The 19,539-nt window shown below is 42.9% G+C and overlaps 1 protein-coding gene across 4 annotated transcripts in view; it reads right to left on the bottom strand.

The window, feature by feature from the left end:
- The window catches only part of LOC133376948 (uncharacterized), a 144,789-nt gene continuing 125,250 nt past the window's right edge, over positions 1-19,539 (bottom strand). For all 4 annotated transcript variants that reach the window (XM_061609983.1, XM_061609986.1, XM_061609985.1 and 1 more), the window contains 2 exons: positions 18,086-18,238; positions 1-7,585 (listed from right to left, as the gene is read on the bottom strand). In XM_061609983.1, coding sequence (XP_061465967.1) covers positions 5,901-7,585; positions 18,086-18,238 — 1,838 coding nt within the window. In that variant the 3' untranslated portion in view covers positions 1-5,900. The remainder of the gene's footprint in view (positions 7,586-18,085; positions 18,239-19,539) is intronic.

Below are 19,539 nucleotides of genomic sequence, written 5' to 3'. Positions count from 1 at the left end.
TTTGTGCTAAAGTTTAACTGTTATTACAACCATGTAAAACACAGCATTTGAACACTATGTACAGTTCGTTTGGATAAGAATAAAAAAAGGATTTTTGCTTTACCCTCCCTACTCTTTCACCCACCCACCCCAAGCATGTACATAAAAATGCATGAAAGCAATAATACAATACACAGAGGAAGCTCTCAGAAGTGTAAACAAAAATTGCAGTTAAAATGTAATTTTTAAAAAAAAGACAATGGCAGCAGAGCTATCAAAGTGCACAAAAAGATCAATCTACTGAACTGCAGAGGTTACAAGTTTCAACAGTGGGAGAGTTTCCAGAACCTCCATGCTGAATTCCTGCCACATAGCTGTACTGTTTCTGCTCAAAGGGTTGGATCTGATCCAACTCCTAATTAACACTGAACTTTAAAACGAAATACGTAGCTACACACGCCCCATTTGAGGATTGGGCAGGGGAGTTATTTTCCTGAGTTCCTGAAGTAATACTGGCTCCGTTTCTTAGGAAGGCTCTAGGAGCCACTCATTTGCTGAAGGGGTCGAATTGTTATTCGTCTACCTGCATGGGCAGGTTTCTTTGCACTAAAAACTCTACAGTCCCCTCCAAGCTCACACGTTATTTTCAAGGCAGATATTGTACTTGCCTTGTTTTGACTTAGAGTAGGCATACTCGTATAGCAGTGTTAAACTGGAATAGGAAGTAATGGTGTCAACACCACACCACACACTGCTCATTATGTCTCAACTGGAGGTGGTAAATTCATCACTGTCCAAAAGTGGGAAATGTTAACCTTCTGAAATGTTATGTAAAAATAGAGCCTAAACTAGACACTGTTGAAATCCAAACAAATACAAGCAGCTTCCTACATATGGATTTGTACAAGGGTGTTGTTAGAACAAATGTCTAATGTTGGTAGAATGCTGAACAAAAGGCTCCTTTCCCAGTTACTTATGAGTGGTCTCCATATGAGAGAACCTGAAAAGCAAGACATTGTTTTGTAGAATTCCCGTGAAATACCTTCACTTAAAACAACTACCTTTCCAATAAAATACACAGTACTACTTGCATCCTATTCAGTCTATTTTACTCTCTCACATTGCTTTAACCCTATTTATTTATTTATTTATTTATCTGATTTATATCCCGCCCTTCCTAGTAGGAGCCCAGGGTGGTTCCTACTCTGCAAACATCCCAACTGACTTTTTAGCACTCTGGTCCATGTTAGAGTTCATAATGGCTCACAAGTCTTTCATAAGGGTATTCAGTCGGGCTGTTAGAAAACCACTTAAGTTTTGCTATGTTACACTGAGCAAACATTTAAGGTGGAGAATTTCAAGTGTGTGCGTGCCAAGGTAGGCCCTCTCATGCTTCTTGTAACTTGGATTTTCTCCTCTCACTTTTGATTTGGAGGCAGTATTCCATGCTAGCCCTACTCAGAATAGATCCACTGGACATGACTAACTTAGGGTCATTAATTTCATTGGGTCTACTCTGTGTATGACTTAGCTGAATACAACCCTTGGTCCCAGTACCATTTCCCAGGGAGATGTTGGTCAGACTTAAGGGGATTCCTGGGGGAAATAAAAGTAGCATGGGAAACCCTCCACCCTCCTCTCCACTCTTCCATTTGAAACAGCAGCTTCGAAACTAGCCTTGGAACAGATCTCTGGTGGAGAAAGGTGTTTGTGTGGGCTTGGCAACAAAGCCCCGCCCCAAAGATTTAGACAACTGCATATAGATAATACTTCCACCTGGGCTTTAACATGACTATACTGGGTAGCAGGCATTGTTTTTCCATTTTATTTGGGAGGCTGTACTGCTAGGGAAAATCTACATTTTAAATGCATCTAATCCTAGTTACTATGTCATTCAAGTTTTACTAGAACCTGGACAACTGGATGCCTTTTCAAAGTACAATATGCAATGTGACAAATGTTTCATTTCTAATGTTAATAAGACAGTTACACCTCTAAAGCGTGTACAAAATATGTAGATATCCTGTCTCATCCTCTAGGCAGCATCTAACTTTGGCTAGGACCACAGAGCTGATCAGATGTTAACGATATGTAAGGTTACTGGGATAATGTCTGCTGCAACTTTACATTTCTGCAGTGATCTCTTGGTTGCTCAAGTTAGTGGCTTGATCAGCATTACAGAGGAAGTGCCATGCCTTGAGAAGGTAATTCCAAGGCTGCCCCTCTCTTGGGTTTTTCCCTTTAAAAACACATGTTGCTTAAATAAAATTCCGTAGGCAGATACTTCTGGGATTTTGTTGTGCCTTGAAGGGGACTAACCTACCAAAGAATCCTGCACTTTTTATTAATTGCATGGAGATAAATGACTTGTCCTTGTTGGTTCAATGTGCCACAGCAAATCGGACAAAAAATACTTTAGTTCTTAGAGTTTCTTTAGCCTTAAATCAAATTTATACTCTAGCCAATATCCCATGGAAGGAGAAATTGAAAGCCTGCCTGGATGGTCAGTTTAGTGAGCAATATGTGCAATGTTACTCTTTTTTGTTCTATTGAGGATGCAAACATTTCCCTTTAAGGCAGCATTTCTGTTGTGGAGACATCACATTTTCTGAGCATTTGAATCTCGACATTCTGTTGCTCTGAAAATGTGGTTCTGGTCAGCAAATGCAATCAATACCAAGGCAATTGTGTGGAAAGTGGTAGCTGCAGATACATAATGGATAGGGCCTGTGACATGAATTATAATGGTGCAAGTGGCTTTTTTAAAAAAATCCTCAATTCCCTGTACTGGTTGAATGCTATCTTGCATTTCTGCAGAAGAGCATAGCCATGCAGCTTTAAAAACCCCCAGCAAACAAAGGGACTGCTGTCTCCAACCACCCAATCACTATGCTCTTCACCTTCTGCAGTGTGCAGGAGGACTTGAGGGAGTACAGCACTCAAGGAGGAAAAGGCAACCCAAGAGTCTTAAGAAAGCCCCTTAAAGTGGCATTTCATTACCACCAGTTTTGACTAGACAGACTGTGTATGTGTTGGGGGGCAGGTTAGACCAAGAGAAAAGGAACAGCTCCAAAAGACAGCTGGCAAGCAAATAGGTTGAGGGAGACCGATTAGTTCCTAGATTATATATGGTCCACAGCCTGCTCTATTACAATTTATCTTGTTTTGATATGTCCCTTGAATCCTGCACAGTTCTTTGGGCCTCTGTAATAGACATCTGCACGAAGAGCAGGAAGAGCAGCAACAACACAAAGCCAGCCAAATTGGTTCTGCTGCTTGATATAAAGACACATGCATACCAGCTATGGTGATGCTCAGACACTTCCATTCTGAGCTCTAGGAATTTAAGACGACAATATATTAAAGTTGGGAGTTGTAACAAGGAAGTGTGAAACATTAGAGGAATACATGCATTAACAATTTTTAAAAATCAATCTGAGCTTTAATCGGCCACAATCCTGCTCTTTATACTGTCTGGTAGTCAAAAATCTAGGGGGAGCAAGGTCTGCTGTTTCCACTAGTGAAGAGTTTTTCACTGCAACTGAAGGTTTAAAGTTATGCTGTGCAATGCTGTAAGGCTTATCAGGGGCCTGGGATCCCTCTTTTCCTTTAAGATAGCTCACCTACTACAATTGCTTGATATTTATTGTCCATTAGCAATTCTTTTAATGGGAAAATGTGTGTCACAGGTTCAAGGCATGTAGGTGTTTATTGGGATGTGCATTTAACAGCTATGAAATGTTTCTAGATAAGCACCTTTAACACTAATGTATTGCATTATTACCTTAGTAATTCTGATCCTACCGTAGATAAAGGAGATACAAATATAGATAGATACAGGTATTAGATAGATTGGATATAGGAACTGGAAGATCAGGCTGGCAGAATAAATATATATTTGACAAAATGGGATCCCATCTCCTTGCTCCTATTAAGCTTACCTTCAACTACTGCAGTTTTCTGCACTTTTTCAAGAATTGTGCAACAGTTAGGGAAATGACACAAAATTCCGCACAAGCACAATCGTCCTTCCTTGTAGGGGGTTTAGACCACCACCATTTAGCAATGATGGCCCTTTTTCTCTTCCTCCAAGAGCACTGCAAGAATTAACTACTCATTAGTGCTCACAACACCCCTGTGAGGTAAGGATTAAGGATTATTATTCCCTCTTCCTCCATCTCAGCAAGGGACAAGGCAGACAAGTTATGCAAACTTCCCTAGGACCATAAATGAAGCTAATGTGACATTAAAAGAATTCCTGGTTCCTAGTATTATACGTGCAGCCTCTCCCTGCGGTTAATGAAGGAAAGATTGCCTTCTGCAGACTGTTTGTTTAGCTCTCACATGTCTAGATAAAAATATTTAAAAACACTCAGTTTGACCTCAAATGAGTGCCTATGAGTTATCTAGACTGATTTCAAAGCAGTCATCTCTTTAAGGAGGCATTTCTTTACTTCTGGGGAGGATATTTGACAATCTGTTAAAAAGTGGGTGGAAACACTGGTAGATAACAGCTCTGGATAGAAGACTGGGTGTTCTGTTCAAGTTGGGCCGGGGTAGAGGAGTTCCAATAGCTATACACTTTTATTTGAAGAAACAGACCTTGGTAATTTCCTTTTAAAAGTTAGGTTTTTAGCAGTATCTGGTTTTTTTAAAAGCACATCTTATGTTCCTTGGAAAGGCTATCTTCTAAAGGTGTACTTTCCGTCTTGGCCATTGTGCATTTTGATATAAACAAATAATGGCATCAAGGCTCTAGGAAAATAAAGGCTACAATCCTATGCACACTTAGTTGGGCTTGAGCCCCAGTGACTCAGTGGGCCTATATCTGTGTAAACATTCAAAAGGACTGAACGTCAGATATCTTTCCTATTATCTCCAACATGCTTTCCACAAGGCTGGAGTGGGAATTTACTATTAATCTCATGATACTCTTGTGGTCTGTTAACTACAGTTTAACAACAGCCAGGGCAATTCTAGTTTTTGGACAAGTGCATAGCCCCTCACTATGGAAACCTCTGAGTCACCTGCAGGGTGGTGAGCCAGCTCACTTCCAGCATCTACTCAAGAAAAAAAAGACACTCAGAGATGGTTGAAGAGCTCTTTGTTGCTACATCCATCTCTCTTAGTGTATGCAAGTGGTCCAAGGAGATGAACACACTCATACACCACTAGGGAACTTGGGATTTAGCACAATGGGACAACTCTTCTGGTAAATGTAATGAAATCTATACCACCACCGTGGCTCCTTTCAGAAACTACCCTTGCTATCTGCGTGTAGCACACCACCTAGTTCAAGTAAATGAAAAAGCATTCCTCTGCATGGAAAATTCTATTAATCTTTAAGAAACCTCATCAGTGCAAACAAGAGAGGGAGCTACACAACTAAGATTTCACTGAAAGAGAAGACACACATGAACAATCTGTGCTGGATATTGCATAGATGGTATAAAAGCTAACATTCCTGGTATGAATCATCCATAGACTCCTTTACAGGATTATATTGGCTGCCAGACTAAAATAGAAGAGTCACACCACTATTGCTACTAAAAAATGTGCTACTGGCCCAAACCTACAGCTGACCTGCTTGCTGAAACAACTTCTTTCATCTCACTGCTGTTTTAATGTTCATCTTAAGTTTTCAGCTGTAAGGGTTTGGAAAGAAATAGTTCAAATGATTTTGCCAGGTAAATCTGTAGATCCACTTGTGAAGGAGAAGATATGAAAAGCCAGACGGAAAAGCACTTTGGGAGCTGTCTGAAGAGGAAAACCTAAATTTGTAAAGAATCCATCTACAGCCATTGTCTATTGAAGACCGGCCTATATTCTAAGCCCCATCCTGAATTCTTGGCAATGCAATTGCCTCCTTATGTTCGAAGGCTCTCATGAATAAGTGCTTTATCTTCTTTTTCTCAGCTTTACTAGAATGTGACTGACTTAGACATCTGCACCACAGGAGGGCAGCCTGGATAGAAACTGTTATCTGAATGACTTTTGAAAACCTTGGGTGGAACTTTTGGCTTTGGCCTTTGAAGGGCAGGTGAACCACTCAAAGTGTTCAGAGACTCCTGATCACGGTCACTGGCAGCCCCACCCTCAGGTTCTAGAGCTACAGGAGTAAATTTGCAGCCATCACCTGCATCATGATAGCTGGCCTCTGGCAAAGGCAGAGCCACTTGCTTTTTACTTGAGAAGTCTTGCTCAGTAGCATGAGCCATGTGGAGAGGGGTAGTGGTCTTTACTATTCTAAAGGGGCTGTGCTGTTCCTGTAACATTGGGGATGAAGTTGGCCGGGCATGGAAGCCTTCCAATAGCAACAGCACATCACAGTCCAGGTCAGATAAGACTGGCACACTGCCCCTGGCAGAGTGGTTCTTGTGATGAGATAGTGTGGCCAATGAACTGGGCTGGTCCAGTCCTTTTGCCTGTTGCATCAAATCTACCATTTCCCAAGACTGCCTCTGTAAATTTTCTATCTCACCAACTGATGCAGACTTGGGCACTGTACACTTGAACACTGGAGCACACAGCTCAGTCTGTGGTATCAAACCTGCCAGTTTCTTAGAACTGGGCACCTGTATGGGAGATTTCTCTTCTCCTTCCTCACCTTCAGACAAGTTATCATATTGAGATGTGTTAGAAGGTCGCCGTCCATCCTGAAATGCGAGAGGGAGAACAGCATGTGTTTTGACTGTACATGGAGTGGTTATGCTTTCTAAGAAGTCACACGTTGTGGACTGGTTATCCCCTGCTGTACAAGACGAGTCTGTACTTGGAGGCTGGTCCACGTGATCTAGAAGCAGTGCAGCATCTTCAGATAATAAATCCTCAGAGGAGCAGGTGGTGCTCCCATCTTGAAGAGCTGTTGCATTTTGCAGCGATGATGCCGATTCCAGAGTCCCTTGCTCTTCAATGGATGGAAGCAATGGCACTTGACAGAATGTCTCTGACTCAGATAATGGTGTCGTACTATTGTGGCTGGTAGATGGGTCTGCTTCTAGGGTTTGGCTCTGCAAGTGAGATTCCTCCCAGAGAGAGTTTTCCATTGACATGCCAAGTGTCTCAGCTTGCAGCAGCTGAGGAGCAACATGGTCCATATCATCTATAAAAAGGCAGGGATTATTTTCCTGTAAACTACACTTCTCTGTGCTGCTGTTCTCTAATGAATCAGCCACTTTAGTGGTTGTAAGCACATCTTGACTTTCCCCAATAACCTGAATCTCATCCAGTATTATAGGATCATTTTCGGATGGGATTTTATTGGCATTTTCTTCCACTTGTTTGTCTTCCATGTCATATTTTTGGCTTGGCTGATGATGATTCTGGAATTCATTTTGGTTCCTGTCAGCTGCTTCAGCTTCGACAGGTGGTCCATTGGGTTGTGGAAAAGAGCCTGTCTCATGTATTGCCTTTTCTGAATGACCAAAAGTTTCATCAAGGTGAGAAGGACCTTTATCTGGAGAAGGTGGCATTACAACATCTTTGTCATGGTTGAGGTCGCAGACAGCCTTTTTCTGGCCGTTAGCTGCAACAGTAGGCTTCACAGTCACCATGTTGAGAGACAGCTCCAGCCCCAGAGGTTTCTTGGGGAATTCTTCAGATTTTGCTGCAACAAAAAAACACATGGACACATTAGCCTCTTATTTCAAATTCAGGTGCAATCATGATGGGCAAAAACCTTCTATAGCTCAGTTTAAAATGTGGCCAGGCAACAAATAATAGCCTCCCAAGGGTGTCAGATCTAATTATTGTCTCCTCTTTTTAATAGAGAAAAACAGAAAAGTGTGTCACTCAAACGAAAACCTATGCTAGACCTTATTTATGTTGCCAGTCAAATGCATCTAATTAAGGTACATTCTTCCAATTAAAGTCATAGTATTCACAGTATTTTTCCCAGTTTGCACTTTGATTTAAATGGCTCCTTTTTAATCCTGCATTGACATCCATGCACATGTATGAATAGCCCAAATAGGGTTCAAAATGTGTTTTCATGTGTAAGAATGCCTTATATGCACAAATACCCTATTTTGTAGCTCATTCTCCCTCTCATAGCACTAGAACCAAGGGATATCCAAGGCCTAAGAACTGTTTTGCTGTGATGGCATGCAGTACTCTGTTAGAGAAGTTCCCAGGCTTCTTACAGAACCACAGTTCCTAGCATACCTCATGAGAAGTCATGTATACCCTCAGAATTGTGTGCCATTCAAGCAGCATAGCACCACACTTTGTGTGTGTGTGGTGACCCACTATCTACAGACAAGGCCAAGTACTGAATTACCCTAACCACTTGGCACAGATGGCCATCTCCTGACCCAAATTAAAAATGAAACATGCTCCTGCTTTCTCCTTTTATGAGACTAAAAGTTGTAGCTATAATATAAAGACACACACACAGAAGGCAGCAGGGGGTGGGAAGCAGTCATCTAAAGATAATAATACTCAGAATAGATGACAGCACAGAAGATGCTAACAGATCCCTGTACAGAAGTTCAGGATTTTCTTCCCAATCAATTCTTGCTATGTCTTGGCCCTTTCTAATTGAATGGCACAAAGCTTTCAGCCCAACTCTCACTGGTTTGAGTCGAGAGGCCTGAAGAATTGTTCAGATGTATACCTGAAGCCTCGTGTGTGTGTGTGTGTGTGTGTGTATGTGTGTGTATATATGTATGTGTGAGTGAGAGTGAATGTATGTATGTGAGTGAGAGAGAGAGCGCGCAAAGGGATATTTGCCTTCTCAAACTTGAAAACGTAGGAGTGCAACAACAAGGCAAGATGGGAAGGCAATGGTAGCTTCCCCAAAAAAGGAAGGAAACACCCTTTCCGTGTCCCTTAACACAAACAGCTGCACGATACTAAAGGTAGTACTGACTGTAAAGCCATTTTTTAAAGAAAGTAAAACTTAAATGCTACGTGATAGCTCAGAAAAAAATCTGTTTAATCAAAGCATCAGATTCAATCAGCTGGTTTGATTAAATTCATCTCTCACATAAACTAGGCTAACCAACTGAAGAGTTAACTGACATTACATAATACATTTTTTTTGCCGCTCATCTTCTACAGACAAGGCCAAATGTTCACATTTTTGTTTTTGCAAAGAGCAAATCAACCACAAAATATGACATGGGCAACTGGTCATTTTTCTCAGTCATCTCATGCCTATAAGAAATGGATCCTGAACAAATCTGGGAACTGGGGCCATTTAATTTGGCTCTGCAGTTTGTAACCCTTCAAACACATGTGACCTGATCAAAATGAATGCATGTAGTGTACCTGGGACTGTATATATGGAGACCTTTCAAAACAGCTACGCAGCCTCATTTTTTGAGTTACGACCCTCTGCTTGTAGAGTGGACCATTGGTCTTACCTGAATGGTGGTTTTCCAGTGTCTGAGACAATCACGTGGGTTATTAGTGCCACCTATTGTCCAAAGGCAGTAAATGCAACAAAAAGTCAAGGAGTGCAACACCTCTGCCAGTCCCACTCTAGTCCATTTCATGACAAGACCAAAGAAAGACATACAGCGACAGTAAACAGACACAGAAGAAAACATGAACCACAAAGGAAGTTGAAAGCCAGCAGTCATTGCAGAAACCAACAATGGCCAAAAAGGTAGGCAAAAAAGTGTCATACCCACATCAACCGAAAGACACTCCTCAACAATCCATGTACCGTGAGACATCATAGCAAGGGTTAGGTAACCATAGTTAAAAAACAGGGAGGGCTGTAATGGGCTCAAATCCCAGAAAACCACCTTTCAGATAAGACCAATGGTCTGTTTTCACAGGGTCTGAGCTCATCATGTGGGATGTACCCAAGCAGACCAAGCAGTGTGGGCCCCAAGTGTTGCCTAAGACCAATTAAACACTTTTGAAACTACTTGTTGCAAAGCCCGCCTCCAAAAGGAGGCATCAGCAGCAGCATACAAATCAATTTTATAATGTTTGATGAAAGTAGACTGTGAGGACCAGGATGCAGTTTGGCAGATATCTAGTAATGGGGCACTGGCTGCAAAAGCCGCCATGGCTGAAGCCAACCTGGAAGAATGAGCAGAAATACCCTGTGCAGTAGGTAAGTGCAAAGAGTCATAAGCTAGTACTATGCAAGTTTACAACCAACGAGCCAAGGTAGGTGAAGAAACTTTCTTCCCTAACAAATGGATGAAGACACAAAGAGTCTGTCAGTCTAAACCCCCATGTTTGAAAAATGTAGACTTTCAATGCATGGTGAACATCCAGGGAATGCCAGGCCTTTCCTTGAGGATGCACTGGATTAGGACAGAAGGATAGCAAGATCAAGTCCAGACCTCAAAGACAGGCTGTATTCACCTTTGGAATGAAGACGGGATCTACTCAGAGCAAAACAGAGTCATTGTGAAAGATGCAGTAGTTTTTTTAGCCACAGAGACAGCCCCTAACTCAGAAACCCTCTGTGCCAAGGTGATGGCCACCAAAAACAGCACCTTATCAGACATTAGTTGAAGGGGAACTGACTGCAAGGGTTCAAATGGCGGTTGCTGAAGTACAAAACCCACTGTAAATTCCACGTGGGGAAAAGGTGCTTCGTTGGGAAACGGTGCTCCATGGGTGGGCAACATTGCACCACCCCTCTGAAATGAGTAACTAGTGGATGAATGCCCAAAGAAGAAAAGATATTTGATGACAAAATGGATGAAATTCCAGATGCCTGGTGCCGCAAGGTATTAGGCCTCACACCCATCTGTAATCCAGAGTGAAGAAAACCTAGAAGATGCTGGACTATAGTCTTAGAGGGGAGAACCTTGCAACCTGAACACCAGACAGCAAATGCTTTCCAGGTACTCTGATAAATTCTTGACACAGACGTGTGATGAGAAGCGCATTGATGGCAGGGTTGATGACAGCAGCATCTAGACCCATACAACTCTCATGCCACCTCTCAAATGCCAGGGTATTAACTTCAATCACAATGGGTCTGGATGCCAAAAGGGACCCTGAGACAGTAAATCCAACTGAAGAGGCAACTCCCAGGGAGGTTCCATGGAAAGACATTGAAGATTGGAGAACCATGGGCAGGGAGCTACCAACAACAGTTGTGCTCATTCCAGCTGTAGATTGTGAAGGATCCTGGTGACCAGTGGCACTGGAAGAAATACATAAAGAAAGTCTTGTGGCCACGGCATAATCAGCACATCCATTACTACTGCCCTGGTGTCCTGAAACCTCAGGAAGTATTCAGGCAGCTGACAGTTTGCCACAAGGACACAAACAAGTCAGCCTGGATTATTCTGAATCTGTACTGCAGTTGAAGGAATATTTCAGGATGTAGCTTCAACTCCCATGGAGCAACTTGCTGCTGATGCAACCAGTCTGCCTGTACATTCAGCTACCCAAGGAGGGAGTGTAAGTTGATTTCTTCCTACTCAAACAGAAGAATCAATTCTGTTTGTAGGCTCCGAGACCGGGTGCCCCCTTGATGTGCTTTCACGCAGGTATTGTCTGTTCACAGGAGGACATGACCCACAGGAAAATATTGTGAAAATGAAGGAGTGTCAGCTGAGCTGCACACAGCTCTAACCACTTTATGCTGTGCATTTCCTCCTCTGGTGATCAAGTGCCCTGCACAAATCGACTGTTGCAATGAGCTCCCAAACTGGACAGACTGACTGACATCAGTGGTTACAGAGATTCGAGGAGGGTCCTGGAAGGGTGTACCCTTCTCCAAGTTGTTCCAACATGTCAACACCAGAGAGAGGTCAAGAGCTTCCAAGATGTGGATATGCTGATGACTGACCCTCACAATGTCTGCTTGAAAGGGAAATATCCACTGAAGTGGATGGGTGTGGTGCCTTGACCCATGGTACTATCTGAACTGTAGAAATGAAGGGTCCCAGAGCTTTGGCCAGTAACAACAGATCTGCTGATGGAGGGCCTCTAAGATGCTCCACCATCTGTCAGACCACATGTACTCGTTGTGGAGACAGTGACAATTACACGAACAGTATCCAATGTGGCCCCCAGATGTTGGAGCCTTTGAGATGGAAACAAGTGGCTCTTTTTTCGATTAAAAAGACTTGGTAGCTCAACACATCAAGAATGATTTGTACACAACAATGATCCATGTCTAAAGTGTCTGCTCTCACCAAGAGGTCATCCAGGTAGGGGTTAATGTGGATGCCCTGGAGGCAAAGAGAAGCCACCAAGGCAACCATTATCTTTGTAAACACCCATGGTGCTGACAACAGACTAAAAAGGAGAGCCCTGTATCGAAAATGATGACTAGCATATGCAAACCTGAGAACCCTCCGATACTGGGGAAGAATATGGACATGCAGATACACCTTCAGATCGACAGATGCCAAATAGTAACCGTTCTGAAGCATCTCATGAATTGACTGCAAGGACTTCAGGTATGTCCATAGTAAAAGAGAAAAGAAATGGTGGCACAGCTACTCAATGAGGATGGCAAAATGATAACAGATGACAAAGAAAAGGCAGAAGTCCTCAATTCCTACTTTGGCTCAGTCTTCTCCCCAAAAAGGGCCTATGACTCTCCTGGGAAACATGAAGTAGAAGGGTCAGGATTGGACCTTGAGATTGATAGACAAATGGTCAAGGAATACCTAATCACTTTGAATGAGTTCAAATTGGCAGGGCCCGATAAACTGCATCCTAGTGTATTGAAGGAACTGGCTGAAGAACTCTCAGAACTGCTCTCTATTATCTTTGTGAAATCATGGAGGACCGGTGAAGTGCCGGATGACTGGAGGAGAGCTAATGCTGTCCCTATCTTCAAAAAGGGCAAGAAGGAGGAACCGGGGAACTACAGACCAGTCACACTAACATCAATCCCTGGAAAAATTCTGGAGCAGATTATAAAGCAGTCAATCTGTAAGCACCTTGAAAGCAATGCAGTGATTACTAGGAGCCAACAGGGATTTATGAAGAACAAATCCTGCCAAACTAATCTCATTTTTTGATCGGGTAACCTCCCTTGTAGACTGTGGGAATGCTGTGGACATAATATATCTCAACTTCAGCAAAGCTTTTGACAAAGTGCCCCATGATATTCTGATTAGCAAGCTAGCGAAATGTGGGCTGGATGAAACAACTATTAGATGGATCCACAGTTGGCTCCAGAATCGTATTCAAAGAGTGCTTATCAATGGTTTCTTCCCAAACTGGGCGGAAGTAACGAGTGGGGTACCACAGGGCTCGGTCCTGGGCCCAGTGCTCTTTAACATTTTTATTAACAACTTGGAGGAGGTACAAAGCATGCTTATCAATTTTGCAGATGATACAAAATTGGGGGGCACAGCTAATACCGTGGAAGACAGAAACAAAATTCAAAGGCACCTTGATAGGCTGGAGCATGCGGCTGAAAACAACAAAATGAAATTCAACAGGGATAAATGCAAAGTTCTACACTTAGGAAAAAGAAACCAAATCCACAGTTATAAGATGGGGGATACTTGGCTCAGCAGTACGACATATGAGAAGGATCTTGGAATTGTCGTTGATCACAAACTGAATATGAGCCAACAGTGTGATGTGGCTGCAAAAAAGGCAAATGCTATATTAGGCTGCATTAACAGAAGTATAGTTTCCAAATTGCGTGAAGTACTAGTTCCCCTCTATTCAGCACTGGTTAGGCCTCATCTTGAATACTGCATCCAGTTCTGGTCTCCGCACTTCAAGAAGGATGCAGACAAACTGGAACGGGTTCAGAGGAGGGCAACAAAGATGATCAGGGGACTGGAAACAAAGCCCTATGAGGAGAGACTGAAAGAACTGGGCATGTTTAGCCTGGAGAAGAGAAGACTGAGGGGAGATATGATAGCACTCTTCAAGTACATGAAAGGTTGTCACATAGAGGAGGGCCGGGATCTCTTCTCGATCGTCCCAGAGTGCAGGACACGGAATAATGGCTCAAGTTGCAGGAAGCCAGATTTCGACTGAACATCAGGAAAAACTTCCTAACAGTTAGAGCCATACAACAATGGAACCAATTACCTAGAGAGGTAGTGGGCTCTCCGACACTGGAGGCATTCAAAAGGCAGCTGGACAGCCATCTGTCGGGAATGCTTTTATTTGGATTCCTGCATTGAGCAGGGGGTTGGACTCGATGGCCTTGTAGGCCCCTTCCACTCTACTATTCTATGATTCTATGACTCCATATTGAATTTCTGATAATGGACAAATTAGTTTAAAAATTTATGTCTAGTATGGCCCGCCAGGATTGGTCCCATTTTGGAACTACAAAGAAGATGAAATAGATGCCACAATAACACTTGTCATCAGGAACTGATTCTATTACATTGATGTTAAGTAAATGTTGTATAGCATCCCGAACTATGCTGTGTTTGTGAAGGGAAGGAAGAAACCTGTGTGGTGGTAGAGTCTGGGACTCTATTGCACAGCCCTGCTGAATTGACTGTAGGACCCAGGCATCAGTTGCAGGATCTATCCATGCATTGGCAAAGAGTAGCAGACAACCACCCACGGAAATGGCGTCAGTATTTGATTGGCCTTTCCATCTGGAAGAAGTAATCGGTTTGGCCCCAGACAGATGTTGCAGTCTACTCTGAAAGCGAGGTTTGTGCCAGGGTTAACAAGACAGCCTGTAATCTCTGAGTCTTCTAAAAAGAGCCCTCTTGAGGAAAACAAGAAAAGGCTGATTTTGCTGAAATCAGTGAAAAGGCTTTCTATCCTCCCTTTGGAGGGTGTCTAAGAAAAGCTTGTGTTTCTCATGAGGATCAACCAAAACATCTTTCAGGGCTGTCTCGCCAAACAGTTTGTAACTAACATACAGAGTGGTAGCCAAGTACACGCAAGCAATATTGTCAGCATCCCAGTGTCAGAGCCAGAAAGAGCAACAGGCAACAATACCTACACACATGGTCTTGGCAGAAAACTGTATAGCATCTAGAGTGGCATCTGTCACAAAGGCAACCTGGTGGTGAAGCTTCAAAAGAGATTTTCATAGCCATTCAGAATCAGCCTGAGGTCTGTCCAGCAGATCGTCCAGCCAAACCAAGGCAGCCTGAGCAAACAGGAAGCCATATGCAGAAGCATCATGGGCCTTACGAAGAGCGTAGTCAATCCTGCGCTTGGAAACATCTTTGAATGGAGAATTCCCTTCCTTGGTGAGTAGATATTTAGAGACCAGTGTAGACATGGGGGCATCCACTCTGGGACCTTCAGTCAGTCCAAAAAAGCAGGGTCCAAAGAGTAATATTTTCATCCACTGAAAATGAAGAGGCTGATCACATTCAGACTGCGCAACCTCTTGGAACAGCGGTGGAACAGGAATAGAAGACACTGCATGTTTTGGCTTTCATAAGACTTTGTCCCCCTTGAATGGTGCTGACAGAGGCTGCTCAGCAGGGGACGCTAATCCCAGTGCATCCAAGGTCTTGCGAAGTAGAAGCACAAAGTATCCCCCCGGTTGAAAAAGTTGAAGAGATGAAACCTGTTCTACCTCAAACTTGCCAGACAACTCCTCATTGGAGAGATGTGGCTCCAGAGTAGCATCACAAGCACACATATCCGAAGTAGGATCCACCTGGGACCCAGAAGCCTTGCTGCCAGAAAGGTTGAAAGGATTTGGAGAAAAGCCCCCTCCCTCCTCAGAGGAGTGACCTCCATGCCGTAGGTAACGTGTTTCGGCAAGTGCCTTGCATCCTTGGGTCATAGCTGGAGAAGAGGATTGGACCTCAGAGGCCAGTGTCCTCAACAGTGCTTCTCTGATCTGCGCCAGGACTTCAGAAGACAGTTGGAAAGACTGCTGAGCTTGCTGGAGCTGTGGAACAGATCGAACCCCCCTGGGAAGAAGAGCCAGATCTAGATAAACTGAAAACAATATCAGCATCGACCTGGGGGAAAGGGGAACTGAGCAATCAAACAACTTCAGCAGATGCTCGAACGTCATCATCAGAGAGCTGCTCCAGAGCTGTCTGATGAGACTGCTTGGAGTGCTTGGCTGTGGTATGGTATGTGACTCAGAACCCCCAACAGGCCCTTGGCCAGTATATTTAGCCCATCTAGAAGTCTGCAACACTGCCGTTTCAGTAGAATTTTCAATAGTCCTGGGGCTATGAGTCACTGTATGCTTAATCATTTTTGCCTTCTTAAGTTTGTGGCCAATGTTCTTGCTCAGGAGGGGGCAGGTCTCTTAGTCTTGGCCACTGGGGCACCCTCAGATGAGGCTTATGAGGGCATAGTGGCAGTCACAGATGAGGCTAACAAGGCTTGCCCAACAGATGAGCAGGGCTGGTTGGGAGCATCCTTAATATGTGCAGGAGCACCTATTACTAGTGCTTTCACACATCCTGGATGGGTGGGGGCAAAAATGCTATTTAGCAGCAGGCAGAAAAAACTCCCCACCAGGTTCAAGATGGCAGGAGGGAAGGCAGATAGGGTGCAAGGGCAACAGGTGAAGAAAGAAGAAAACCCACAATAAAAACAGCTGACTGGGAGAAAAAGAAGAGCAGACTGGTGGGTGCCGGACAGGGTGGAAAACAGAAACCAAAATGGCAAAACGGGAGCCAGGAAGGGCAAAGAAATGGCAGATGGACGGTAAATGGTGGGAAAACCAAACCAAAGATCATACGAATGTTATGTTACAGTTTATTTCTATGCCGCCTTTTGGCCAAAAAGGCCCTCAAGGCGGCTAACAAAAAATAAACACAAATAAAAAACACACATCAGAAAAGAACAATACAGTTTACAAAAATTTAAATAAAAATATTAATAACAATACAATAACTAATGTCATATTGTCTCAGACACAATGCTTCTTAATGGAGTTAGTTTGTATGTTCAGCTTCAAGTCATCCAGAGATGAACATGTATGTATGAAACAGCCCCATGTGCCTTTGCTGGATCTCTTTGCAGGCGTGTAGCTCCTCTCCTTGAGTGGCAGTGCTTGCCCAAAGCAGCAATAACAGAGGAAGCAAGAGAAGCAGCAGGCATCTCCACCTGAGCTCAGCAGCACTGAGACACCACCAGCACCCAGCTGTATCTGGAGGAGGAGGATGGAGCCTATCAGTCCCAGCCATCGTGGCATAGAAGCAGCAATGAGTACTGGCGGCAGCTGCTGCCACTTTTCTGTACGCCTGTGAGGCAGCCACCGAATAAGGGAAAACAAAATGTTGGGTGTGATGTAAGGGTGGTAAACCGCAAACAACAGAGGAATTGTGACCTGAGAGATTGAGATACAAAGGCAAAGCAGTCCAAAAAAGCAACCAACAAAATGAACAACTTAGCAATGGGCAAGAGGGCAGGAACAAAGAAAGAAGGATGTTTTGTTTTGTTTTTTGCATAGAGGTGAAAAAGCACACAAACAAAAGGCACTCGAAGAAACGGGGCAAGAGGAAAACACAATAAGAACAGGAATAAACAGGAATAAAAAGCAGCAGAAGAAGGTAGTATCACTTCGGATGAAGTCAGGAAATGGACTGGACTGGGACCACAAGAGATGCCACACTCTTGACTTTTTGTTGCATTTCCTACCTTCGGACAATAAGTGGTGCTAATACTCATGTGATGAGCTCAGACCCCAGAAAAACTCTCTCCCCAAAGAGAGTGTTAATATTTTTATTGATTATTGCTGATTTATTGTATTTTTATGAGTTATTGTAAACTGCTCTGGACATTTTCAATTGAAGGTGGTATAAAAATGGTTATGTTTTGTTTCATTTTAAGCAAATAAACACCACAGAATAACATCTCACCAATCAGCTGTCTTGTTAGGAACAGGGGAAGCTGCCTCTTACTGAGTCAGACCAATGGTCAATCTAGTTCAGTGTTGCTTCCACTGACTCACAATGGCTCTCTGGGGTTTCAATCAGGAGTCTATCTCAGCTCTGCATGGAGATGCCAGCGGTATTGTGCAGGCAAAACATGTGCTCTGTGACTGAGCACCATCCCCCTGCCCCTTCCAACAACTGATAGGGTGAAATCTTAGTCTTTGTGTTTGTACTGATGGGTCCCCATCTAGCCTATGTCTGCACACATAGTGTTTCTAAACAGAACTGGATGCTACTGTGTGAGCAGCTAAACCGAATTCTGCTCAGTCAGGAAAATAAGTTAATCATAAAAATATTACACATGCTTTGTTTCTGCTTACCTGGCGGTGGGAGTTCAAATTTCATTTTGCGCAATTCAGCCATGGATGCTTGCAATTGCTCAATTACAATATCATCTTCAAACTGCAAGGAAGCAGCTATCCTTTCCTGCAGGAATTCTCTTAGATCTTCCAGGGTCATTTTCAACAATCGCTCTGTCAAGAAGCAGAAAATATAGCACAATAAAAATACAATGAGGGTTCAGATATAGCATTTCTACTGAACGATGCTGATTGCAATAAACTAACAGCTATCAGTGCAGATGGTAAAAAGGTAAAATTTGTAATAAGCAAGGTTCACGGACACTTTCCTATTTATATGCCTTTTTCCTGTGTTTATAGTGTGCTCTCCTCTCAAATTAACACCCTTAGATGCAGTCAGGCAAGAATTTATAGGGGTGCATAATTTCTCCATTGTGATATTTATATTAATCAGAATCTTTCACCTGAATAAAACAGTGTCTGGTGTACTGATGTTTGTAGTCATATGCAGAACTGTTCAGTCTAACAGAGGGCGTAAAGCTATACTCAATTATATTATACAGTTTGCATCAGCTCAGTCTCTGACAATGTTGTTTGGCCAGGCAAATGAACAACCCTCCAGAATTAGATTCCATGTGTTCAGAATGACTTCACAGAAAAGCATTTGCAAATACTTTGTGTGCACAAATCTGTTTCTTTTCACTCAACCTTTGCGGCAAATGTAAATGAAATTTGTGGCATATACTTTGCTATAATACATATATAGAAATACTATATACAAACACTGATTAATAGTACATAATACATTTATTCTGTCCGTCTCTCTCACACATTGCCCACATATCCATTCCCTGAGGACTCACTCTCACTTCTGAACAATAGCTTTCCTGGCATGACCCACAGGCTGAGCTGTGGTGTGCATAGTAAATGCCATTTATTAAAAATGTTTTTAAAAAATACAATAAATCTATTAGTCTTTAGGGTGCCACAAGACTCTTCTTTGTGTTTGTTTTAACAGTCTGAAATAACTACCTTCTCTGGAATTTGTCAGAATTGCATTTCAATATTACCCTTCCCTTTTTTCTTCTACTTACATGCACACTCTAAAAGTTCTAAAAGAAAAGAAAACCAAGTTATTACATTAGGCCTTCATAATGATTTCAGGACAGTCATTTAGTTTTCTAAACTAACTTGCTTTTAATCTTTGTGTGTGTTAAGAAAGCTAGACTTAAGGCAGCTCTCCTTTTTCATGCACAAAGCAGCAGCTAGGTAAGACCATCTGGTAACCTTTATTGACTGCCTAGACACAAGTGAACTCTACCCAAATTGCGGTTCACTCAGACGGTTCTAATGCAGAGATATGGGTATGCCAGTTTCTGCCCTAGTGCAGCAGATACAGAATGTATTTCCAAGGAAAACTGTGAGTGATGCCCATACAAATCTAAGATGGCAGAGCTCACTGGTTACATACAAGA

Source organism: Rhineura floridana, chromosome 2 (genome assembly GCF_030035675.1).
Source record: "Rhineura floridana isolate rRhiFlo1 chromosome 2, rRhiFlo1.hap2, whole genome shotgun sequence".
In the NCBI taxonomy this organism is placed as follows: Eukaryota; Metazoa; Chordata; class Lepidosauria; order Squamata; family Rhineuridae; genus Rhineura; species Rhineura floridana.
This window is presented reverse-complemented; position numbering and strand designations above follow the sequence as displayed.